Source organism: Corvus kubaryi, unplaced genomic scaffold (genome assembly GCF_017639235.1).
Source record: "Corvus kubaryi isolate FWS band 111438036 unplaced genomic scaffold, C.kubaryi_AGA036_p1.0 37387, whole genome shotgun sequence".
NCBI classification, from domain to species: Eukaryota; Metazoa; Chordata; class Aves; order Passeriformes; family Corvidae; genus Corvus; species Corvus kubaryi.
The window spans coordinates 14,790,453-14,815,325 of NW_024581129.1; the positions used below are offsets into that span (position 1 = coordinate 14,790,453).

General features: G+C 50.7%; 2 protein-coding genes across 2 annotated transcripts; one reads left to right on the plus strand and one right to left on the minus strand.

Moving 5' to 3' along the window:
- Window positions 1-2,079: 2,079 nt before the first annotated feature.
- On the plus strand, window positions 2,080-10,904 carry VRK3 (VRK serine/threonine kinase 3). The gene is made up of 12 exons (XM_042037271.1): window positions 2,080-2,187; window positions 2,262-2,587; window positions 4,058-4,110; window positions 5,785-5,851; window positions 6,593-6,677; window positions 7,125-7,227; window positions 7,586-7,678; window positions 7,866-7,998; window positions 8,757-8,877; window positions 9,168-9,226; window positions 9,851-9,999; window positions 10,587-10,904. The coding sequence occupies exons 1-11, from the start codon at window positions 2,093-2,095 to the stop codon at window positions 9,997-9,999; spliced, it is 1,284 nt and encodes a 427-aa protein (XP_041893205.1). The 5' UTR covers window positions 2,080-2,092; the 3' UTR covers window positions 10,587-10,904.
- Window positions 10,905-11,138: 234 nt separating this feature from the next.
- CCNF (cyclin F) lies at window positions 11,139-23,318 on the minus strand. Its single transcript, XM_042037270.1, has 17 exons — window positions 23,215-23,318; window positions 21,639-21,793; window positions 21,118-21,224; window positions 20,328-20,395; window positions 19,656-19,849; window positions 19,277-19,330; window positions 18,646-18,750; window positions 18,031-18,108; window positions 17,501-17,652; window positions 16,632-16,796; window positions 15,650-15,773; window positions 15,121-15,301; window positions 14,088-14,175; window positions 13,594-13,693; window positions 13,189-13,319; window positions 12,835-13,004; window positions 11,139-12,329 (listed from the first exon to the last, which is right to left on the minus strand). The coding sequence occupies exons 1-17, from the start codon at window positions 23,225-23,227 to the stop codon at window positions 11,932-11,934; spliced, it is 2,283 nt and encodes a 760-aa protein (XP_041893204.1). The 5' UTR covers window positions 23,228-23,318; the 3' UTR covers window positions 11,139-11,931.
- Between the last annotated feature and the right edge of the window lie 1,555 nt (window positions 23,319-24,873).

The window sequence follows — 24,873 nt, forward strand, 5'->3', positions numbered from 1 at the left end:
TCAAGAATTAACATCTTAAGGAAGTTTAAAAAAAATAAAATGGTAATTGGAAGACTTTATAAATCTGCTGAACCAAGGCATTCCCAGCTGAGCCACTGGTCACTGCGGAGGGCTTGGGGACAATGATTTTGATTCAGGAATCAGGGGAAGACAAAATATGGGGAATTATAAAGTAGAATTTGGTTGTGAGCTGTAAAACCTGCCTGCAGAGGCACATGGCAGCACAAAGGAGCACATGGGGGGACAGAGAAGCTTGTCTCCACCGGACCCTGGGGGGAGGAGGTGTCACATGGCAGACCCCTATAGAGAAGAGCCTGCCGGGAGCTGATGGACGATGGACGGGTGAACAGTGAGTGATCATCCCACAGAGGGACACTGAGAAAGTGTGCTGCTGATGTGGCAACATGGGATAGGTCACACCATATAAAGAAATACTGTGCCTTAGAAAAGTGTATAAAACCAGTTCATTCCTTTGAATAAACAATTCAGATCCCCTGCAGGTCTGGGTCTGAGATTCAATCACTGACCCAGAACACCACCCACCAGCCTGTTAAGGGAAATCCAAACAAATCTGATAAAGGGCCACTTCTTTTCTGTCAAAATTCTGAGGGGATGCTTTGCTTAACAAAGGAATTGAGGCTGTACCTGCATGGGATGTGGGAAGAGCTGGAACTGAAGTGGTTGTGCAGGGGGGTGGCAGTGGAGGTGAGGCAATTCAGTGTCCTGCTGCTGCCTGCAATGCCAGGGGAAATAACAGAGTGATTGTGGAGTGCAGTATCCTGATGGCCATGGTGGGCAGGAACGGAAGAATCCCTCCAGCCTGCCCTGTCATTCCTGACAGTGTCCAGGTGCTTCAAAAAAATCCCAGCAACAGGCTGCAGAAATCGATTCGAACACATGCCAAGCTTCCCAGAGTCATTTGGCAGAGTTCTGGCTTTGCTGGGACGTTTTGTGTGCTTAGTGAATGTTAGGAACACGCCCTAGCACCTGCAGTGATTGAGAAGGGGCAACCAGCCCGTGGCACAATGAGGTCTGTGCAGCACACCCTGTGTGGAGACACTTCTTCCAAGCCCTGGAGCCCCACGGTGGGCTCAGTCAGGGGGTTCATACCTCAGGTGTTATTTCCTGCTGCATTCCACCACTGCTCCACCTTCCACCATTGGCACACCAAGCCCACTCCTGCTTCACGCTAAGCTTTGGTGGGAGCAGCTGCTCCACTCAAGCTCTTCATACGATGAGCAGTTGCCTTCCAGATCCGCTTTGCTCCTTTCTCGCACACAGTGGCTGGTGTTCCATGGCTCACTGAGATGGGCTTTGAAAAACATCTTTACATGTGAGGTGTTCTGTGGGACAAGAACCAGGTCCCTACTGCCCCCACCTCGCCTGCCTCTGCTACCCCTTGCTGGGCACCTTCCCCAGGCAAACCCTGGCTTCAGCCCACCTGATGGGAAAGGCTTCAGTCCACCTACACCTCTTTTAAGGAAACGGTGCCTGCTTGAGGTGTAGAATGTACGCAAGGGATGGGATACACAGGTGCATACACTGAATACATAGCCCTGTGCCACAAATTAACTCCTGCGCTCATTAACTTGTGAGCGCCTGTTCTGCAGTCCCAAGGTCCTTTCTGAGTAATTTTCTGGTGTTTTTTATGCGAAAACACTCGGCCCCAGAAGGCAGCGCTGGGGGCACGGCCTGAGGGGATCCCGAGGCTGCGCTGGCCCCCGGAGCAGCCTGACCTCCTGTGACCTCCTGTGACCCCGGAGAGCCCGCGGGCCGCGGGACCGCGAGCCCCGGTGCCGCCTCGGAGGCCCCATGCGCCCTCATAGCCCCGGCGTCCCTTCAGAGCGCCGATGTCCCCTCACAGCCCCGGTATTCCCTCACAGCCCCGGTGCTCACTCAGAAGCCCTGGTGCTCACTCAGAAGCCCCTATGTTCCCTTCAGATCCCGATGTCCCCTCACAGCCCGGGGGTCCCGTTAGACATCCCCTATCCCCTCAGACCCGCGGCGCTCCACCGCAGCCCCGCTGCCCTGCCAGGCCGAGGCGCGGCGCGGGCGGGCGCATGCGCGGTGGTGCGGGCGGGCCCGGGGTGCCATGTCGGGCCGCAGGGCGCGCGGGCGGCGCGGGACGGGGGCAGGGACACCGAGCCTGGAGCGGCCGTGGGCGGAGGTGTCCGGCGGCTCCCCGAGGTGCCGGGGGCGGCGGGAGCGGGGCGGTGGAAGCGGGGCGGCGGGCGGGCGCTGACGCTATCCGTGTCCCGCAGGCCCAGCCGGTTCTGCCCGCAGTGCGGGCTCGCCGTGGAGCCCGCGTTCCGCTTTTGCCCGGCCTGCGGCGGGAGGCTGCCCGCGCCGCCCGAGGAACACACCGAGCCCGCAGCGCCGGCCCCGAGCCCGCCGCCGACCCCCAGCCCCGTCGCCTCCCCCTCCCCGCGGGCGGCCGCGGTCCGGCTGGGGCCCCGCTCGCCCCGCAAGCCCCGGCCCGGCCCGGCCCGGCCGCTCCCGGCGGACACGGTGCTGACGGACCAGGGCGGGCGGCGGTGGAGGCTGGTGCGGCTGCTGGAGCAGGACGGCCGCGGGCTGGTGTACGAAGGTGCTGTGGGGCCCGGGGCGGGCGGGGGCCCGGAGGCGAGGGGGGCATGTCCGGCTCTGGTTCGGCGACGGCTGTGGGAGCATCCCGAAACCCCCAGAGCCCGCGGAGTGGGTGACGCTGCGGTGTCCGCCGGCCTGGCAGTGACCCACAGGCTCGCAGGATCCAGCATTCATACAATTCATACAATATCCTGAGCCGGAAGGGACCCACAAGTACCCTGGAGTCCAGCTCCCAGCCCTGCACAGACCCCCCAACAACCCCACCCTGGGCATCCCTGGCAGCGCTGCCCAAACGCTCCTGGAGCTCTGGCAGCCTCGGGGCCGTGCCCATTCCCTGGGGAGCCTGGGCAGTGCCCAGCACCCTCTGGGGAAGAACCTTTCCCTGATATCCAACCTAAACCTTCCCTGGCACAGCTCCAGCTGGGAGCTGCCCTCACTGGGCATCTGCCTGTCAGCCACTCTGCCACCAGCATAGTATCAAGCCGAGGCCAGGCTGCTCTGTTACCATGAAGTGTGCATCGTTGGGGCCACACTTCCTCTTTCTGTTCTTTAAGATCAAAAAACTATTTGCTGGTAATGTACAGGAGTTCCTGTGCTGTAAGGGGTGTCACTACCCACTAAATGTCAATTCTCAGGCTGTTTTGGGGCCAAAGAAAGCAACTACACCACATAGGCTGCTTCTCAGCCATTTAGTGAGTGCTGATTTTTTCAGTCTGTTTGTAAACTTCCAAAGGGGAGTTTCTGATCTTCTTCTCTCTTGTTAATTTGGAAACTGCCCAAGAGGAATTTTCTCCATTACCAAGTTTTGCCTGATATTTGGCTTTACTTTCTTTTTCATTATTCAAGCTGTTGCATAATAAAGCCTGAGCATCCACCTATGTGTTTTAAAAGACGTGATAAAAAGGAAAATCAATAGTGAAGGGTGCTTTTATAGAAATAGGTTTTAGGTGATGAGCTGCAGGTAACCTGTGGATAGCACTTGGTCTTAGAGCAAGAGAAGAGGAACTGCCCTGAGGCCAAGTCATGGGTGCAAATCCTTTTGGAGAAGGGAGGCCACATACAACTCTAACATCCATACAGAGCAGAGGGACTTGGCATCCCTCACAGATTTGTCAAAACCACGGAGTGAGCTGGAGGGAATGCTCAGCAAATAAATTTGGGGATGCCTTTGAGGTTCTACTAATGATCTATTCTTTATATACCCCTCAAAGCACCCCCATACTGTAGCCATGCCCCGATGCTTCTGTGACTTAAGCAGAACTGCACTCACAGCATGTCAGGGTGCTGAGCCCCTGGAACAAGGTAAGAACTATTTTGTAGTGATCTGGAAAGGCGCTGTCACAGAGGTTGCTTTGCAAAGCTCAAGGGAAAGAAGCAGAGGATGAGTAAATCCAGCTGCACAGGCTGCACTCAATGATTCAAAACCTCTTTTTGATGCTCCTGTAACCACATCTGTTCCATCCTTCCACAGCGCAGTCAGCATCTGGAACCTGTCCTCAAAAGCAAAGCTACTCCCTCAAACTTGTGAGTTTTGATCTGTTTGGGTAAGGAATAGTGCATAGAGTACTGTGTGTGGACCTGTTTGGCTGAGAGTATCTGAAGAATTTGGAGAGAATGGTCAGAGAGGCCCCTGCTAGGGAGCTGGATACAACCCCCTGATGGTATTGTGCTGGGATTTCAGTACCAGTTGGCTTTTCTGTTAAAGGTATGAAGAAAATGGATACAAGGACTAAAAAAACCCCGAAGCCTTAATCACAGAAGGTTGCTGCTTTGATTGACCAGGCTCAGGAACCTGCAGAAGTGAACTTGGTGGTGTGAGGTGGATACCTTGAGTCAGGAATATCAGACCAACTTTTCTCCTCTCTGGCAGGTGTGCACACACCCTGCTGAAGTCTGGGGAAACTGGAGAGGTTGGAATTTGGTGCTGTGCTGAGGCTGTGTGAGAGCCAGCATGGAGACACTGTGTGAAGTCAGAGCACACTCTGAAATCAAATAGGAATTATAGTTGGAGTTCTGAGCCAGCTTTCCAGGCACTTGTCAATACCTTGGGTTCTCCAGAAATGTGTTATTTCCAGTTCTGTGGTGGGAATTCAGTCAATTGATTTTCAGTAGCTCACAAACCAGAGCTGAAAGACTGTTTTCTTGTCTGCTGTGGCTCTTGGGGGTTGCTGGTCTGTAGGAGGGCCAGTGCTGACTTACGGCTCTGTGGGGCTCTTGCAGGCACTCAGATAATCCCTCTGCCTTTTGTCAGAGGAGACATGTAAGAGGATGGAGAAGGAATACAGTGTTGATGAGAAAAATCTGCTAAGTGCCACAAAACTAAAACCAGTAGGTGGGAAAGTGTAATCACTGCTGTAGGCAACACTCCCAGCTTCTCTGTTTTGCACCTTTTGGCTGCTCGGTGGTCTGCTGAGCACTGTGGAGTGTGATATGGCACGAGAGCATTTTGGCTCTGGGGTTTGATGGCCCACATGGGCTCACAGGCAGGATGCAGAGTGAAATACCCTCTGGGACGTGGTCTGTGTTGTCGGGAGCCTGCTGTTCCTCCAGCTACCTTTGATACCAGTTTTGTATCAAACCAGGTAGAACAGAACACTGCTGCTTTCTCCCATGCATGATAGCTGCTGTTCTGAGTTAGTGTGGAATGAGTGTGTAGGCACAGCCATACTGAGTGTAAACTGTGTGTAGTCGAGGTCACTCGATGACAGCAAGATCTCAAATGTTACAAAGGCAGACTTTTTTCTCTCACTTTCTCACAGCTAGAATAGATATTACAGCTCTCTGTTGAGACTTGCCTCAGTAGTTTGTAGAAATACCCTCATCCCTGCTGTGGCTGAGAAGATCATGTCTGGCTCCCTTTAACGTAAGAGCTCTGGGACCAGAGCTCTCTCCATGCTGTGCCTGGGCTGCACTGCCTGGCTGTTTTTAACCCTCAGACAGCTGTAAATGGGCTGCTGGAAAGGCCCAGCCTGAGATGGCCCCTCCCCTGCTCTGTGCTGATGCTCAGAGTTTATGTGGTTGTTAGGGGCAGCATTAAACAGGGAACCAAGACACCTGAGCTCTGTTCTCAGCTCTGTTAGTTGATCTTTGCTTTCCTTAAAATGAGTAGTGAATGTTTTGTAGAAATCTTACCCAAGTTTCCCTTTCCAGCAGGATGTGTGTGGCTGAAGTAATGCTCCTCCTTCCTGTTCCCTTTAGGATACCAAAGATGGGAGGATCTACAATGAACAGAATTTCTTCCAGCGAGCTGCCAAGGCAGGCACAGGTTGGTGCTTCTTGGGAGGGCAAGGACTAAGGATAACTGGCATTCCTCTCTCAACAGTTACGTGAATCTCTTGGAAGGCCAGGCTAGGATAAATTAATCCCCTGCTCAGTTAGTGCCAGAGTGCTGAGGAGTTCAGTCAGTGCCAGTTCTCCCAGCAGTCGGTGTGCTGTAGGACAGTGCAGTATGAGCACAGCTTTCTCACTCTCCTCACTCTGTCTTGATGTGTCTGGGAGCTGTCCAGCTCTGCAGCCTGACTCACCTTGGCTCACTCTCCTGTCCCTCTTCCATGGGTGGTCCTGTCAGCTGCTCTCTGGTATCAACTCCATTGATCCCAAAACCTGAGCAAGAGCAAAGCTGCCCAGAGAATGTGGGCAGGGGGGATGGAGGAATTTATGTCAAATCTACACTTCTAGAAGAACTGTAAAAATCTGCTTGTCCATCCCCCTCTCTCTCCCCCCTCTCCTTGTTTTCCCTAGCCCTGTAGCAATCCCATGCCTTAGCCTGCTCTGGTATTCCCAGAATCTTCCCCGTTCTATTCCCGCTCTACAGTGCTATATGCATTGACATGCCAATACTCCCCCACATCAGACTGGAATTCTGGGAACAGAGTCAGCATGAGAGGCTTCCCACTGTCAGCTGTCCAGGGCAGAGCAGACCTTCAGAGGAGGAGCATCCCTAACTCCTTCCTCCTGGAGCTCCTCAGCAGCATCTGCTGCACTGTCCTCTTCTCTCCCCTTATAGTGGAGAAGTGGAAGAGGTGGCATTCCGTGCCGCTGCTGGGCATCCCCAATTGCGTTGGCTTTGGACTGCATGCAGACAGCTACAGGTGAGATGACCGAGCTCTTGGGCTGCCTGAGCATCTCTGGCTTTCCCTCTCCTCTGCTTGCTGTCTGCTAGTCCTTTTGTCATTGTCCCCTGGGCTCCTGACCTTAGGCACTGCTCCTGTCATTTATTAAATGCTTTGCCTCTCATTGCTTTGTTTCCTTCAGTCCTTGTGTTGCTGGTGAAGTTACTGCTTTTGCTGCTCAGGACAGGAGACACCTTATTCTGGTCCTTGACACTTAACACAAAGGGGAGACTCAGGCTGTGTGTCTGCAGCACATGACGAGCACATCTGTCTCCTTTATAAGAAGTTTTCTCTCACCAAAAGTCAAGAAGTGTTTGCCCAGGTCAGCTTGGAGTCGAAGTGGGGTCCAGTGGATCACTTGACAAGTGTCACAGGGTCTCCAAACCAGGCAGGTACTGCCATGTGCAAAGCCCTTTTCTCCTGCAGGTTTTTGGTGTTCTCTGACTTGGGGCGATCTCTTCAGTTGGTCCTGAGCGATGGCCTGCACCTGCTGAGGGAGAAGGCAGCTTTTCAGATTGCAATTCGCGTGGTATGTGGACAACCAATCCTTCCCAAGAGACTTTTTCAGAAAATACTTCTAACTTCCTTCTGGATCGCCCAGAGGTGTTTTAAAGCTCCTCCAGGGGCTTGGGTGGGGTATCTTAAGTAGCATCTTTCAAGCCTCCTGTAAACTTCAGTAGCATCCTTTCAGCACTGTGTCACCTTGAAGGAATTTGGGATAAGAAGAATGACTAAGACCTGACCTTTGAACTTGAAGGCTGTGAGATGTGGTGTTTTTAGTGCTCTTCCCCATGGCTGCAGGGAGCTGGGGAAGGTCCAGCTCAGTGATAACCAGGGTGCTGCAGGAGCCTGCGTGGATCTGATATGCTTCCCCTGTTTATTCCCAGCTAGACTGCCTGGAGTACATTCATGAGAATGAGTATGTGCATGGGGACATCACTGCTGAGAACATCTATTTGAACCCAGCAGACCTCACACAGGTAGGGAACAGGAGCAGTGCTGCCAGGGAAGGGCGCTGGAGGTGGGATTGTGATAGGGGATAAGGGAGCCCCCAGGTCCCTGCCTTGGGCAGCCAGCAGAGCAGGCTGGGCAGTGCTCAGGCAGGGGCTGTGGGGCAGCACTGGGGGCTGCACCTCACTCAGGTGGGTGCTCTGTGCTGGCCTGCAGGTGACCCTTGCTGGCTATGGCTTCGCGTTCCGGTACTGCCCCGGGGGGAAGCACGTGGCTCGGCACGAGGGCAGCAGGACCCCTCATGAGGGCACGGTGGAGTTCATCAGCCTGGACAGCCACAAGGGCGCAGGTGCGTCGGGGTTTGTGACACATGCTGGAGCTGTTCCTGTGGTGGTGCCCTGCAGCTGGGGCTCCTCGCTGGTGTTGCTGGTACTGCTGCTTTCCAGGCATTCACATGCACCAGGAACTGCGTTCCTGTTTGGGCTGTTCACTCCTGCCTCCTGATGGCTGCTGTGTTGGGACTTGCCAGGTCACTCAGTGACTGCAGCAGGGATGTTCCTGCTCCATCTGGAGCCTTGGCTGCTGGAGGCGTGTGGGGAATAGAAAACAGCCCTTCGTGCTAGCTTAGCAGGGATCTGTTTCAAGCCAGACTGGATCCCTGCCCAAAAGAAGATTTGCAGCAGGCTGTGCTCTGACCTTGAAGCAATGAGAGCTGGAAGGGCATTTAAATCATAGAATCACTTTGGTTGGAAAAGACCTTTTAAGATCATTGAGTCCAGCTGTAAACCCAGCACTGCCAAGGTCACCACTAACCCAACTTTCCAAGTGCCACATCTACATGACTTTTAAATCCCTTCAGGGATGGGGACTTCACACTACCCTGGGCAGCCTGTGCCAAATTCCATCCTTCTCCTGGCTGGGATGTGACTGCTCTTTCACAGTGTTCAGGAAATCTTCCCTCAGAGGCTGGGAGGTGATTCCTAAACTATTTGAGTTAGCAGGCTCCCAGGAGTATTGATATCCCAGAGCACATCTCATGAAGCTCTTGGATTTCTTTACTTCTGCCCCTTCATGAGTGACATGTGAATGTCTCGTGCTTCCCATCAGGACCATCTCGACGGAGTGACTTGGAATCTCTGGGCTACTGTCTTCTGAAATGGCTCTGTGGCATTTTGCCTTGGTCTGATGAGCTGGACAAAGTAGGAGCTGTGGTGGAACAGAAAGAAAGGTAGGGGAAGTCATCTACTCTTTTGGGAAATGCTTAGCAGAAAGCAGCAAGGGGGGTTTGTGACTGAAATCCCCTGGTCATGATACGGTGTTGGGCTGTGGTACATCCTGCAGCCAAGGCTGAGCCTGGCCCCAGGGTGTTTGGTGAACCCCAAGTTCTGCTTCATGCAGAACATGGCCATCTGAATTCAGCCTTCTGGGGATTTTTTTTGTCCCTGTTGTCAATGCCAGGTGCTCAGGCACCTGGTCCATTGCTTCTCACCTGACAGGACTCTGTGGTGACTATTCCAGGTACAGACAGGATGTGAGATGCCTTCTCCGACTGTGCTTCAGGCAGAGATCCATTCCAGGTATGGGCTTGCTCTCAGTGGCAATGGGACTCAGGGATGGAGGACTGACTGTGCCTGAAGCCAGAACTTTCTCTGCTGGGCTGCTGGTCCAGAGTGGCTTCTAATGGTGATGGTGACCAAGCATGAATTATCTGGCAGGCTGGGAACAAATCCCTTGTTCTCTCGTACAGGAGAACAAGGGCTGCTTCCCATGATCTGCTTTCATGAACCTTGCTGAAGGGACAGGTGTGCTGGTGGGTTTAGAAATGCAGCATCTGGGGCTAGAGGTCACTTCCCCATCCCATTTTGTTGCCCAGAGAAGCTGTGGCTGCCCCATCCCTGAAGTGTCCAAGGCCAGGTTGGACAGGCTTGGAGCAACCTGGGCTAGTGGAAGGTGTCCCTGCCCATGGCAGGGGGTGGAAGGAGATGGGCTTCAAGGTCCCTTCCAACCCAAGCCAGCTGGTGATTCTATTTTATTCTGTAATTCTGTGATTCTGTCTTTGAGCTTCATATTAGCTGTGGTTTGGTTTTCCTCTCTGTGCAGCTGCCTGGGAGGGTGGGTGAGCTGGCCGTAGGACAAGCAGCCTGAAATGGCCATTTGGCAGCTGGAGTTTCTGTGCTGCTCCAGTGTGAGTCTCTTTGCAGATGGCCTGGAGAGCTACCTGGAGCAGGTGATGGCACTGGAGTACGAGGAGAAGCCTGACTACACGGCCCTGCGGCAGCTCTTTGGGAAGGCACTGGAAAAGATGAAAGCTTCAGCTTATGACTCTGTGGATGTCCGAGTAGTGCCCTAGGTGAGTGCTGGGAGCTGCTGCGTGTGCCCTGTGCTGCCACAGGCAGGTGAGGGCAGAGCAGGCACGGCTGTGACATCGCTCCAGCTGAGACCAACCTGCTCCTCCTGTCATTCCCTATTGAAACCAGTCCAGTGCTACACAAAGCCAGGCTATGTTTCCTCAAGTTTTTCTGGAAATAACTTGCTCATGAAGGAATACAACAAGGGTTACTAAAGGCTGAAGGGGGCTGCAGGGCTGGGGAGGTGATGCAAACTCATGCCATCTTGGTAATTTTTTCTTTTTTTAAATCTGAAGCTCTGGGCTGTACTTTTTGCTTTTCTCTCTCAGAAAGCAGCCTGTAGTTCTGGTTTTAGTGCCTCAGCCCTGAGGCAGTGGTGGTTCTCAAGCCCAGGTGCTGTTTTAGCCATGAGGCACCTCCAAGAGTGAGGCTTGATACAGAACCAGATACGGTTTTAGTGCAGGGCTGCATCAGCCAAGGCTCTGCATCCAGCAGCAGGAACACAGAGCCAACTCTTCACCTAATTTCCTCTTTGTGGGAAGGAGTTTAAACTGATTCATCTCCCCTTTCTCTGCTTTTAATTTTTCAGATCAAGAAAACTTGCACAAGAAGAGTTCAGAGCTTTCTGCAGTGAGGCCTTTCCCAGATATATTTTAACTTTTACCAGTTTTAGAATGAGAGAGGTTTTTATAAGCGTTTTCTTCCCATGTTAATGTGACCCAGTGCTGAAGTCTGAGCTGCTGCTTTACCAATTTAATGTGAAGACACTCCTGCATGGCAGCTCAGGGGAAGCAGTAGCTGGAGAACTGCAGTGGAGCCACCGTGAGCCAGGAAACCGAATCAGGGATTTTCTTTTTTGAACGAGAGTGGCAGTACATGGTTTTGTAATAAACTTTGTGGACAAGTACTCAAGGCTGCTGTTGGCTATTTGGCACATTCAAGGCCTTTCTGGGGCTCCTGTAGGGTTGTGAGGGTGGTTTGAGCCCTGTGCTCCTTGTGAGGTTTGTGTAAATAGCCTTCAGGCAGTGCCACTGCAATTTAACCATTAGAACTCAGCTCAGGGCTAAACCCTGACCTCATCCCAGCAGTTCTCCAAGCCTCAGGCCACGGAATGAGGGGAAGGAAGACCGGGACCCATCTCTAATAACAAAATGATTTATAAAAAAAACAGACAGTAAACACTCACTACACTGTGTGTATCTGAACTGTTGCCAATGCCACAGTAACTTCTAAAGAGTCCTGGAGTCCAGTTCCAGTGTTAACTTCAGTGACATCTTTTTGAAGTCTTGTACCTTGGTATTCCAATGTTCACTATGTGTTAAGGCACAGAAGGATTTTTCAGGTGAGGAAAACATGGCAACAAGAGAAGAGGCAAATGAGGTTTAAACCATGTGAGAGGTAGGTGAGAGAGCAGCTCAGACCTGCAGTGAGCCTTCATTTACCTCTGGGGTTTTTCAATAAAAACCTTGTATCAGTGCAGCAAATGCCATAGACAAGAAGAGAAGGGAGCTGAGGGAGACCTGGACAGAGTAAAAAGGCAGCACAACCTCAAAATAGGTCTTTCAAGTGGAAGAGTTCAAGCATAGTGTTACATTCAGGAACTTGAGAACCACTGTCAATTCATTTCATTCATAGTGCCAGGCCTCAGAGGAAGCAAGGGACAGGACAGTTCTTTTCTGTCACTAAGAGGGATGACAACTGGGCTATAAAGTTTTAGAGAGAGAGCAGAACCTTAGCAGAGGATGAGACAATAGGGGATACGTAAAAAGGCAGCTGTGAAGGGAGGAAATAGCCCAGATGTACAAGATAGACAAGGTTGAAGGGAAGGGGGTTGTTCTTTTGGAGGTATTTACAATTATTCACTACCATCCCTGTATGACTGCAACAGAAATACAGTTTCCAGGAATCCTGGAAAAGTTAAAAGCATGAAGAAATCAGAGGCTTAAGAAGCCCAAGTTCAGCCTTTCTTCAGTGTGTTCTGCCATGTTTTTTCTCTTGACTTGCCTCCTGTGCAGGTAATGGGGCTGGCAGGGCTCCCTGTTCATGGCATTGCTGTGGGGCAGTGCTGAGGTAGGTTTGGGAGGAGCTCCAGGGCTGCCTTCAACAGAAGATGTAGGACTGGCAGTGTTGACAGAAGAGTAGCCCGAGCTCCCCTCTGGGTTGGGATTCCTTGGGGTGAGATATGCCCCTGGCAACTCCCCCTCCCTGTGGGGTGCCCTGGAGCCATCCCACTCCCCAGGCAGGCTGTCCTCATCACTGGAGTCTTGGGCACAGTGCTCTGCAGGGTCCAGGTACAGCACTGTCACATCCAGGATCCCACTGGGGCTGGTCACTGCAGGATGGGAGAAGAGAAACCTTAGTTTGTCCCAATCCAGCACCAAGTAGGCACTCAGCACAGAGCCAAGCAGAAAAAAGCCAAGCAAGAGTCAACCTTCTGTCTGCTCACACAGCATCTTTTCTTCCCTCAGACTATCTGAACAGGTACTAAGCTGTTAGAAAATGAGCAGCCAGGCCCAGGGTCAGCAAAACCCAACAGCTAATTAGTGTTTCTAAGACAGTGGCTCGTTCATCACATTTGGTGCACTGCAAACAGCCTGACTTTGAAATGCTGAGCAAATACAAAACCCGTCATCATGTTCTGAAGCAGTGCAGAGAAAGAACAGATAGATACCTCTGAGAGAGTTTAACAATTATAACCACGGGGGAAGGGGAAGAGTTTTTCCAACTGGTCTTCAGATGAAAGTTCAGGCATCTGGTGCCTGAGAAACAGTTTTAAGCAAAAATGAAAAGACAAGTTTAATCTTCTTGGCTGCTTTTTCTAAGAATAAACTGCTCACCATCTCCTTCTCGCTCGCCTTCGCTTTCCTGATCACCTTCATAACCAGAGCAGGAATCTAAACTCCAGTCGAGGAAGTTGTCCAGCAGACTTTCTTCCTGGGAGGACAGCTCTGCTGTGGGTGTAGTCACAAAGCTGCCTCTGTCATCCTGAATGCTGTCTTCCCTCCTTCTATAGCAAAAAACCCCAGAAATCACATGTTAAAAGCCAAGGCTTTTCTAGCTCTTTTAAATAGGTATGTCAAGATGGTGACAGGAAAACTTACTGTATTTAGGAATGAAACCTCAGGGTACCAGAGAGGAGGAAAGCCTCGGGCTGATCTTCAGAGCCACTGACAGCCATGAGTTACACTCACCTTTTAGCTCTCTTTCCAGAGGGAGAGCTGAGAAAAGTCTGAATTTCCACCACGTTCCTGTGCAAGGGACTGGGTGCTGGGTCCTCCTGTTTCACACCCAACAATGAACAGAGCTGGCTGTAACTCATAACCTAAAATATTAAATAAAGAAATAGATTAAAAAAATGAAAGTGCCTACAAGAATTAGACCATGAGATTGTCGTAAAAACTAAATAGCCAGAAGGAGGCTATTTATTTTGTAGGAGAAATCTGTCCCAGCAAGTTCTTCCCACAAGCACTCAAACATCAATTAAGAGTCCCTGCAACTCAAGTTTTAAACTGCCACTTTATTCACCCAGCCTGCCATGGGGCAGCAGCTCTGCTCTGGGTGTCAGGCAGCAGCAGATGCAGCCACAGCTCACCCACCTGTTCTTTGCCTATTTCTTCATAGCGCTCGTCTTCAAATCGCTGTTTCACTGCCATTAGGGACACCTGCCTATAGTCCTTTGGGACATCGTCGTGGAAGCTGCAAAGAAAGATTAAAACCCCCATCTTAGAACAGATTCTATGAAACAATATTAAGAAAACCCGCCAAGTTAGGTACTGTCCCTCTGTGCCCCTCAGTGCTGTGTAAGGCAGTTGGTGTTTCAGCAGCTTCATCAGGACACCTGGTGGCTTCTGAGCATGTGAGCATCTAATTCCTTTTCTGTCCCCATTTTTTGTGACCCAGGGCCAGACCAGCTGGCAGAAATAGAACAGCTGTCCCTGAAGTGAATCTTAGTGCCTTGTGCAGGGGAGCAAGGCAGTTACCCAAAGGCCCTTCCTTCACTGGGAAGGGCTGACTGTACAGGTGCAGCACATCTGCAAGAGCTGCAATCCAAGTAGTCATGTGCCCCCCCAAAGAGTCCCAAAACCATTACCACTTTTGGTGGAGGCTCAGCACACAGGGCAAGAGGTCTTCTTGAGAGAAACCAGTGCACTCAGACAGCTGGCTGGTCCAGGGGTGTGCTGGAGAAGAGAGTGCACATTCATGTATTGAATTACATATTCATAAAGTGCAGTAGTTCTGTAGTCAGACAGCTTTTTTTTTTTAACAGGATAAGGATCATGATCTTTGCAAGCTTATGCCTGTCCATAGTTTGTTCATGTTCACAACTGGCTTCAAGGATAAGTTTATTGCCAAACTGATGTTATACCTAAAGATGGAAATCTTCAGTGTCATTGAAACACAAAGCTTGCATCATCTGATGCTAATGCTCCAGTTCATCACTGCTATTAAGAGGTAAAATAGAATCAGAAAATCATGGAATGGTTTGAGTTGGAAGGGACTTCAAAGCCCATCTCATTCCACCCCCTGCCATGGGCAGGGACACCTTCCACTGGCCCAGGCTGCTCCAAGCCCCAATGTCCAGCCTGGCCTTGGGCACTGCCAGGGATCCAGGGGCAGCCACAGCTGCTCTGGGCACCCTGTGCCAGGGCCTGCCCACCCTCCCAGGGAACAATTAATTCCTTCCCAGTATCCCATTCATCCCTGCCCTCTGGCAGTGGGAAGCCATTCCCCCTTGTCCTGTATCTCTAGGCCCTTGTAAGTAGACTCTGCCCATGTCTCCTGTCAGCTCCCTTCAGGTACTGGAAGGCCACAATTAGGTCACCCTGAAGCTTTTCTTCTCCAGGCTGAACAATCCCAATTTGCCCAGCCTTTCCTCACAGCAGAGCTGTTCCAGCCCTCTAGTCATCTTGGTTGCCCAATACAGCCAAACAGGCTGAACTCAGCTCTTCATTCTGAATTCTTATACCTGTCCTCCTCTTCTCCACTCTTCTCTCCACCTCCCCCAGCCAAGTGACTGGGACATCTTGCCTAAAGACAAGCTAACACCCCAAAAAAATCTCCCTAGAAAGAGAAGGCAGACTGGCACACCATGCTACAGCTCCACTTGAGGTAAGATGGCTTACCTTGCCCATGCAGCATCTTGGCCAGCAGCAGTGCAGCAGCAGCCAGCTGGGCTGGGGAGTACACACTGAGGCTCGTGTTCAGGAGGGACAGCTCACAGATGAAGCTGTACAGGTGAAGAGTTCTTCTCTCCAGTGAGACGATGCTTGACAGAACTTCTTTGTAGTCCAAAATGGTGGGTATCTAGTGCAGAAAGGAGAACAGAGGTTGGAAATACAAGACCAGCACAAAGCATTTAGAACAGCTGTTTCCAGGTGCTGGGTTTTGTTTGTTTGGGGCTTTTTTGTTTAACTACTACATTGACATTGAAACATTCTCCAGTGAGAGAATAAATGGCTTCTTAAAATTGAAGTTTTAATCTCTAGAGAAGGCAGAGGTTTCTGTATCTGCATGCTCTGAGACATGCACAGGCTCCACAGCTGATTGAGAACACCAACAGAAACCCCCAACTCCTTAGATGAGAACTGCTACAGCCTGACTTGACTAGCAGCCCAATGGGGGGGAAATATTACATCTACTTTCCAAACTCACCCTTATCTTTCCTTCTAAGGCAGAAATGATCTCGCCCATCATTCTGACCAACTCTTCATATTTGTAGGAGTTGTCTGTCAGCCACACAGCTTCCCGTATCGTCAGCATCTCTTTGCTGATGAAACTGCAATGTTAAATAACCAGTTAGCCCCAGCAGAAAGGGGATTTGTGCACTCATGGCAGATAATCCATCCACAATGACCAGAGTTAAATAACTTCACAAGGTACTTTCCCAGGTAGACCAGGAAAGAAAGCATTGCAGCTCTTTATTTCATTCTGTAAGATGGAACTACCTACTGGAACATTCCTAATCTGGAATGTTCTTCCTAATACAGAAGAAATTCTTGGCTGTGAGTGCTGAGGCCCTGGCACAGGGTGCCCAGAGAAGCTGTGGCTGCCCCTGGATCCCTGGAAGTGTCCAAGGCCAGGCTGGACGGGGCTTGGAGCAGCCTGGGACAGTGGAAGGCGTCCCTGCCCATGGCAGGGGGGTGTAATGAGACAATCTAACTCAAACCTGTCTGTGATTCTGTGATCCTAATGCTTCATCTATGAAGCCTCTCCTAGGATGAGATGCAAGATATTAAGGAAATGAACACAGAAGGATAATCTTCCACCAGCCCTTGCAGTTCATCTGAGTGTAACAGGCTCAACTATGGATCACTGCTGCTGTTACTCCTTTCCAGCTTTCTCATGCCAATATGGTATCAAAGACTCCAGTTGCTGAAGGAATGCATTTAGAGCAATCCACAGCTATGATCATGTGTCTAAATAAGAAAAAAACCTGCAGGGAACTACCTTTTTTGCCTCATCTAGAGTCTGTGTTTGTATGTAAACGCAGTTAAGCAGCAGTCAAAGTAGAGGGAAGTCAGAGAGTCTTTCCAGTATTACAAGCAAGGGATGGGGTTGGGGGAGAAGTTTGAGCTGCAGGAAAGAATCTGGATGATCACAATGACCACCCCTGCTCACCAGCCAGAACCCTCACCGTGTGCAAATGACCATGCAGGCTATTCCCAAAAGCTGGAGCCGAGCACGAGGTACAGGTCTCAGCTTCAAGTAACGATCCACACATCCCACTGTCATGTGAAGGCACAGGCTAGAAAAGTCCTTCATGGTAGCCACTTCCACCAGCCAATCCACCAGGATATACCTAGAAAAGGAAGAGAGACTTAAGGAACAACTTGGGAAGTGGTGTCCCACACCATGACATCCAAGTGAGGAATGAGCCAGGCCAAGCAGAGCAGTGATAAGTCTTCCTGAGATGCCTCCCAAGAGAAGAGCCAACTCCCTCAAGTGGGGTTGTGGCTGTGGTGGGTTTTCTTGCAGCCCTCCTGGAAAACCTGCCTGCTCCATCCCCTCCCTGCACACCAACACACACAGTGGAGGAGCTGGAGATGTGTGTGTGGTCACAGGGCCACGATCCCATTGCCATTACAGAGCCATGGTGGGACACCTGTGTGGCTGGAATGCTGCCACAGATGGTAACGTGCTTTTTTAGGAAAGGAATGCCAGCAAGGGGAAGTTGATGGAGCTGCCCTACATGTGAGAGAGCAAACAGAATGGATCAAAATCTACCTAAAAAAAAGATAAGGGACTTACAGATAAGGGCAGGCTAACACAGGTGACACTGCTGTGGGTGTTTATTCAGGAAAGGAGCCAATAAGGACTTTGGACAAGGGAGAATGGCTTCACACTGACAGATGGCAGGGCTAGATGGGATATTGCGAAGAAATTCTTCCCTGTGAGGCCCTGGCAAAGATTGCCCAGAAAAGCTGTAGAGGGAATGTAGAGATGTGGAGGGAAATAAGGAATGGTTTCTGCTGTGGGGCCTCACTCCTGGATCCAAGTTCCTACCTCATTATTTCATTCATTCCTTTCTGCACAGTGAAGATGCTTTGCTTGCTGATAGGAAGGGAAGCTTGAAAGATTTGAGAAACCATTTCCCTGGAAGATTTTGCTTCTAATCCTAGTTGGTTTCCATTCCCACAAGCTTTGGCTAAAGCTATCTGTAGTAGAGAGAACACAAAAGAAAGTATGCTTATTTTACCAAATGAAAACTAGGGCAGCAGAGGATGGTCCTCTAATTTTCCTGCTGAAAACAGTGAACATGACAAACTACTTGAACTGGTAGTTCTTAGTTTGTTTAAATGTTGAGCACACAGATTATTTAGGGCCAGTCATCAAAAGATGCATCTTTACTCCATTCTGCCACAGGTGTGCAGTAATTTCCCAAAGAAGAGAATCTGCAGAGTAGATACAGACGTGCACATAAAGACATTACTCAGCAATGCTGGTCCTGCTTCTAAAAAGAGAAATCTAAACTTACAATGGCAGCACAGAAAGGACCAAATAAAGACTCTTTTTCTGGGAAAACTCAGTCTTACCTGTGCTTCCCAGCAGCCCTTGGCTGCGTAGTCTCGTAGCTTCCTGAGACTTTGGAGGTATCTGCCAGGATCTGACATCTACAGAGAGCAACACAAACAGATGTAAAAACCCACAGCCTTTACACAGCAAACAGAGGCATTGTAGCACCAATATCCAGAGAAAAAACACTACCTGGAGGTACATCCATTATTTCAGCAACAGGTCTGTTTCTCATCATGACATCACTGTTTTTAAGAACCCTTTTTCAGTTCTTGCCCAAGGTCTCACAGGAAATGAGAGCAGTCACTCAGGATTCCAAGGTGAGAGCTTTGGCAGATTTATTAATGACAAGGCAGGAGCCTCCCCCTCCTGTTTCCCAGAGCCCTGGGATCACTGGCCAGCAGTGCCCAAGCCTTCAGCAGAGTTGGACTAAAGCAACTTCTGTGGCACCTTGGCTACAACTGCTTGTAGCCAGGCAGACACCAAAGCTCATTTCAGAGAGTTCTTAGCACTCTCCTTGTTTAAGAAGGTAAGCTCTGAGGAACAGCAATTGCTTTCTGAGGACATTTCTTGCACATAACAGAGATCCAGAAGTTAGTGTAAAAGTTGTCTAGAGACAAAAAATGACTACTTACAGCAGCTTTTCTGTTGTTTTCCCAAAGGAGGTAGGAGCTGATTAAACAACCCTGTTTTGATGATTCTTCAAGCATTTCAAGGGATTCTTTTTTTTTTCCTTCATCCTAAAAACAAAAGGCATATATTGGTATTCTTTCTGTCCAGACAAGTGGATGCCTCAACATTTCAGAAGCTACAGAATACTGTGCTAAAGCTACACAGCAGAATCCATTCCTTGGCAGCCTCTCAGGAATGCTCCCACTTCCACTCAGTGCTGCCATTTGCAGATGCATGCTCTGAGAGCTTCTCCTCAGCCAGACAAATGCTGTTTGGCTTGCTTGCCACTGAAGGCTTTTTATTTTAGTTTTTGTTTTGCTAGGCACTACAACTGGAAGACCTCCTTTGAGACCTGAACATACTGCAAGCCCATAATTAAGCCAAAATTAATTTCACTGTTTGTACAATTCAATAAAGTAAGTTAATAATGTTCCTTTAAACAACCAGTAAATTAAACTCACGAGAACAGAAACTCCTGGGCCACTTGAGGAGTAAAAGAGCATCTGGGTGATTTATTTTTTTTTTAATCAAGACAAACAGCATTAGCATCACCACAAAAAAACCCAAACCCATCACATCAGAAATAATGCTCACCTCAAAGAAATTCAAGACCTTAGCCAAGCTGTGGAGAATAGATCCTTTCTGAGCCTGAAGAAAGCATCAAGACAAAGCATTGTTAAACCACAGCAATTCTTGCTAGTAATTCCAGACTACAGTTTTGGTTTATCTTTCAATCACTCCTCCCCCTTGCTTTTCTCTATGTTTTGTTATCCCTGAGATAGCACTGAACCTCTCAGAAGAGACGCTACAGGCCTCCAGCACTCATGATCTCTCATGTGCAGTTTGGCAATGAGTTTAATAAAATGTCTGAGCCACAGTCAGAGGCTCCTTGGGGAAACAAAAGTATTTTTCCCAAAATAATGAGAGACAGTTACTGACGTAAGGTAAAGCCAAGGGCAGAAAGAAACCTGACCTTGTCGAGCTGACACTCTGCCTTGAGACTCTCGTAGACCACAGCTTTACAGCAGCTTCCAGAGAAGGACCAGGGAGGACGGATGAACAGCCAGATAAAGGGGACTGCACACACATTCAGGTGCTCTGCCAAGCTGAAGTAGTGAGATGCCTTTATTCCGTTCACTTCTGCACGCCCATGGCCCGTGATGGACACTGAACCGGAGAGAAAGCCAGGAATCAAGTAGAGTTTGTTCACAATGCCTGCTTGGCATTCAGTCAAACCAAGACACACGAGGAAACAATCAGGAAAAGGTTGAACTGTCTCTTTCCTTTAGAGCCTTAAAAATCACGGAGATTGCTAAAGAAGGAAAATCTTACTACAGTCAGGCTGTAGGAACACATAACCTAAGTTGGGGAGTTCAGTCTGCAAATACCAACTGCCTTGCCAGGACCCTGTGCGAGGAGGCTCCTCCTATCACTTTTCAGGCCCTTTTGATACATTTATCACAATACCAAAGTAGCCGAGTTTGATCACAAGTTTGCAGAGGATAACTCCTAACCCTGAATTCCCAGGCTCTATCCTGTCCCATCACTGAACACCTGGCAGCTTCCTGGAAAGTGCCTAAGCAATGTAAAACTTCCTTGTGCTATGTCATGGTCCCAAAGCCCCAGGACAAACTCCCACACTTACGGCCTTCGTTGTACAGGTATGCCAAACTCAGCTTCACAGCAGCTTCAAAGTTACCACTTTCAGCAGCCCTGAAGGGCAAACAGAGAAGACACTTGAGGTTGAAATCCTTCCTAGCACCAGAATCCACAGTTTGGTCCTTGTGCCCTGAAGGACATGCATCAAAACATGAAGCCCTTGTGTTCCTCCCTCCCAAACTGATGTGCACATAGTGGTCTGCCTCAGAAAGAAAAGAGGTGACAGTCAGAAGCAAAACCATTATCATGACATTTAAACCTGTTAAAGAAACCTCTGACACCAATGGATCCCCTTCAAATCAGATGGATAAAAAGATGTTTCCCATCTTTTTAAAGCAGATTTATTATTACCCTTTCAAACTTTGTTACTGAAATTCACCTGTTTTTCAATATACTGGTTTGCACAAGAAGTGACCAAGCCATCTCAGATTTAGAAACAGCATTATTCTCTGGAGCCCCTGACCTCACTTGTTCATTCACATGGAAGCACCAGAAAGAGGTTTTAGGGAATGTGCTATGTTCCAGTCTGGAATATTAATGCCTGTGAAGAGAAATAACTTTGGTATATGCAATAGGTCCTGCTCTGGTTAAAGAGACAGCAGTGACCACCTGCAGCTTAGACCTGAAATCAGCCATTTTTTCATTCCTAAAGCAAATATTTCCCCTCTTTGTACAAGTCAGATGCCCCAGCTACACTGAGGACTGATTAGAACAGTTAATCTTCCTTCAAACAACCTCTTCTAAAAGACCAGACAAATTTGATGTTCAAAACTTACCTTTCAAACATCCTCAGATTGTTTGGAGATGGCCACAAGTCTTGGAAACTTGCATGTGCCCAAACACTGGAATGATTATCCACAAGGTATTTAAGATGTGAGTGCACCTGCATGGAGGGAACACAAAATAATGATTACCAAAATAAAAGGACCAACAGAAGAACAGGTCTCTGCAATCTTATTTTAGAGAAGTAACTAATTAATCACAAGTTATGTTTAACTTGTTGCCTGCCTGATAAGCAGTAAGGCAAGAGATGCCAAACCAAACCAATTTGTTCAGCCACAGTAATCTGGCAGGACAATTGCCACAGAAAAGGTACAAAAAGCAGTCAAATACTGCTGCTACTCTTAACTTGAACAGTGAGAAATGAAACTGTTCCTGGGATAGCAAAAATCTAAACCCTGCAGAAACTCTTTGGGTTTCTTCAGGCTCACTGTGAGATGAGAAGCTGTGTGCATCCAGGCTCCTGAAGGCAGAGCTGAGCAGTGGTGCCTGGCAGAGGGAAAGCTACAGCACTTACAGCTCTGACTGAGAGGATGTCTGCAGCAGGGAGGCCCTTCAGGATGTGAAACAGGACATCCTCGGGGAGGTTCAAGAACGTCAGGACTCGAGGCCGTTTTATTATCCTTCGCTTTGAAGGGAAAGAAAAGCATCTGGAACATCTACAGTGAACCACTGGAAAAGAAAAACACAGGACACTTCAGTCAGTGATGGAACAGCACGAGGAAAAAAGGTACTACAGAGTATTACACACATACACAGGTGTTCACTTGAGCACCTCTTCACTGCAGCACAGGACACGGCAAACATATTAACGAGGGAAATATAGCTCGTGCCACATAATGCCACAAGAATAAGCCACAGAGCAGAAAGGGCTTGTTCAAACTGGTTAATGAAGCCAAGAGACTCAGAAGGGGTGGCTCATGCTCAAGTGTTCTTCACCAAGAGCCCCTCTGAGCCCTGACTCCTGTGACCATGTTTAGTAGGGACAAACAGTTCAGCTGTCCCTGCTCAGTAGTAACAAATGGTTTAACTGTCACAGTTATCATTTCATTTACCTCCCCCATGCCCCAACTTTTCCTTCTCAACTGACACCAGTCCCTGGAACACAACCAGAGATATTAGGAAGACCACCAAGCCTACGCAAGCCTATCTTTCCAAGCAGTTGCTGCCAGGGGTGCCAATGGAAGACCCATTGCCTATATCTTCTGGAGTATTACTCCAATGCAATAATATATATTTTTTTATATATATCCACACGCACACATATATATACAAAATGTATTATCTTCAGCAGTATTATTGCCATGAAAATGAAACGGACACCCAAACTGGGATGCCAGTTCAGCCTATATGAGCATCCAAATAGAGAGCAGGGGGTACATGAGCAATTCAGTGAAAACTCCATTTCTACAGACAGGAAGTGGCACAGGTTAATTTCCAATGTGTTGCTTCACGAAACCAGAGTGGTTTAAGCTGGAAGAGAACTCTGGGGGTCACCCAGTCCAACGGCCGCGCCAAGGGGGGCAGGACCACATCCAGGTGGCTTTGAACAACTGCAAGGATGTGGATGCCACAATCGCTCTGGGCAATCAAGTACCATCGTTCAGCCACCATTACAGTAAAAACCACTTACTTTTGAACGGGGTTTCCTGCACATTACTGTGCACCCTGCAAACTCAGACGCCCGAGATGTTATTCCACGCGCAATATACATCTTGACCCCTTGGCTTTGAGGCCAGGAGCGCTCAGTCGCCAGCCACAGCCACGGACCCAGAGGTCACAGAGGGGCTGAGGTACGGCCCCGGCGGGCAGCAGAGCGCGGGCAGAGCCGGCCCCGAGCCCCCGCCGGGCCGGGCCGGGCCGGGCCGCCCCCGCCGCGTTTGAATTTGGGCGCGCAGCCGTCGGCCCGGCCCCCACCCGCTGCCGGTCCCGGTGGTCCCTCAGCACGGGCTCGGTGTATCCCGTTAACCCCCGCCCTCAGACCTCCTCAGGAGGCGCCCAGCAGGCTGAGCCCGCTCTGGAGCCGCCCCTCAGCGCGGAAGGACCCGGAAAACAGCAGCACCCACGGAGCCCGTGAACACATCCGCACTCACCGCCCGCCTTCATCGCGGCGCGTCCGCGGGGACTAAGCGGGCGGACACAGCGCCCTGCCCGGCTCCAAGAGAGCGGCACAGGCGGAGGAGGGACCGGAGCGCCGGGGGCGGGCGGGGACTGCGGGGCTGACACGCCCCGCTCGCAGCGCGGGCGCGCCCAGTGAGCGCCGGGAGCGGCGGGAGCCCCGCCCGCCAGGCCCGCCCGCCGCGCCACCGCCCCGCCCACCTCCCGCGCGCACTTGTTTTAAACACAGCAGGCTCTGTCATTGGCCGGGAGGCCGGTGGGGGCGGGGCCTGGCCCGCCCTGCGCGCTGTGATTGGTCGGTGAGGATGCGAATTCGAATTGGGGCAGTTGGCGGTTCGATCCTCTGGCGCAGCGGCGCATGCGCGGGCAGCACGGCGCCCCCTGCCGTGCGGAGAAACGGGGGCGCGGCGCTTCCTCTCACGGCGCCGTCGCCATGTTCCTGTGGTCTCGTTATCCCGGGCCGGCGGCGGGTTCGGGGCACAGCGGCGGCCCTGGATCCCCCAGGGGCCAGGATTCCCTTCTCCTCTCTTGGCCCAAGCCGGCAGTAGCTGTCCCTTCCGGTGCGGTGTCGCTCACAGTCACCTATGCTTGGCCGAGGCTACCTGGCCGAGGGAGCATTGGGGACTTATTGCTGCCTGATGATCTCCAGCTTGAACATCCAGTGCCTGAGGGTGTCTGTGCTGGAGCTAAAGCAGCAGGGAGGTCATTGCATGTCCCAGCCCGGGCTGGGGGTGACCTGCTGGCCAGCAGCTTTGCAGAGAAGGCTCCAGGGGTTGCAACTGCCCCTGACCAGCCATGTGTCCTGGGGCCAAGGTGGGGGATCCTGGGGTGTGGAGGGCATTGCCAGCAGGTCAGGGAGGGGATGTGTTCAGCCCTGGTGTGGCTCATCTGGAATGCTGTGTTCTGGGCTCCTCAGGACAGTAAGGACATGAAGCTTCTGGAGCGGGTATAGAATTGTAGAATGGAAGGGACCTGAAGGACCGTCCAGTTCCACTCCCTGCCATGGGCAGGAACACCTTCCACTATTCCAGGTTGCTCCAACCCCTGTCCATCCTGGCCTTGAACACTTCCAGAGAGATGGGGCGGCCACAGCTTCTCTGGGCACCCTGTGCCAAGGCTCACCTCCCTCACAGCCAATAATTTCTTCCTAATAAGCTAACCCTGGCAGTGGGAAGCCATTCCCTCTTGTCCTGTCCCTCCAGGCCCTTGTCTCAAGTCCCTCTCCAGTTCTCTTGAAGACCCTTTAAGCACTGGAAGGGGCTCTAAGGTCTCCCTGGAGCCTTCTCCAGGCTGAACACCCGCAGCTCTCCCAGCCTGGCTCCAGAGCAGGAGAGTTCCAGCTCCTGCAGCATCTCCCTTGCTTCCTCTGGATCTGCTGGAGCAGGTCCACAGAGGGAAGGTGATGAAGGGACTGGAGCATCTCCCTGATGAGGAAAGGCTGAGGGAGCTGGGGCTGTTCAGCCTCAAGAGGACACACAGCTGAGAGTGGCCCTCATCCATATTTGTCAGTGTCTGCAGGGAGAGGTCAGAACATGGACCAGGATCTGCTCCGTGGGGCCCAGCACAAGAGGCAATGGGCAAAAAATGGAACACAGGATATTCCATCTGAACATGAAGAACTTTCCTGCGCACAT

What these genes read in the sequence shown, in the direction of transcription:
- CCNF (XM_042037270.1), bottom strand. An exon ending in TGCATGGTCATTTGCACACG is followed by an intron (nt 15,774 to 16,631) that starts GTGAGGGTTCTG and finishes TTAACATTGCAG; the next exon opens with TTTCATCAGCAAAGAGATGC. An exon ending in CCTTAGAAGGAAAGATAAGG is followed by an intron (nt 15,302 to 15,649) that starts GTGAGTTTGGAA and finishes TTTCTGCACTAG; the next exon opens with ATACCCACCATTTTGGACTA.
- VRK3 (XM_042037271.1), top strand. Translation starts at nt 2,093, where the DNA reads ATGTCGGGCCGCAGGGCGCGCGGGCGGCGCGGGACGGGGGCAGGGACA. An exon ending in AAAGCTACTCCCTCAAACTT is followed by an intron (nt 4,111 to 5,784) that starts GTGAGTTTTGAT and finishes TGTTCCCTTTAG; the next exon opens with GATACCAAAGATGGGAGGAT. An exon ending in TTCAGATTGCAATTCGCGTG is followed by an intron (nt 7,228 to 7,585) that starts GTATGTGGACAA and finishes GTTTATTCCCAG; the next exon opens with CTAGACTGCCTGGAGTACAT.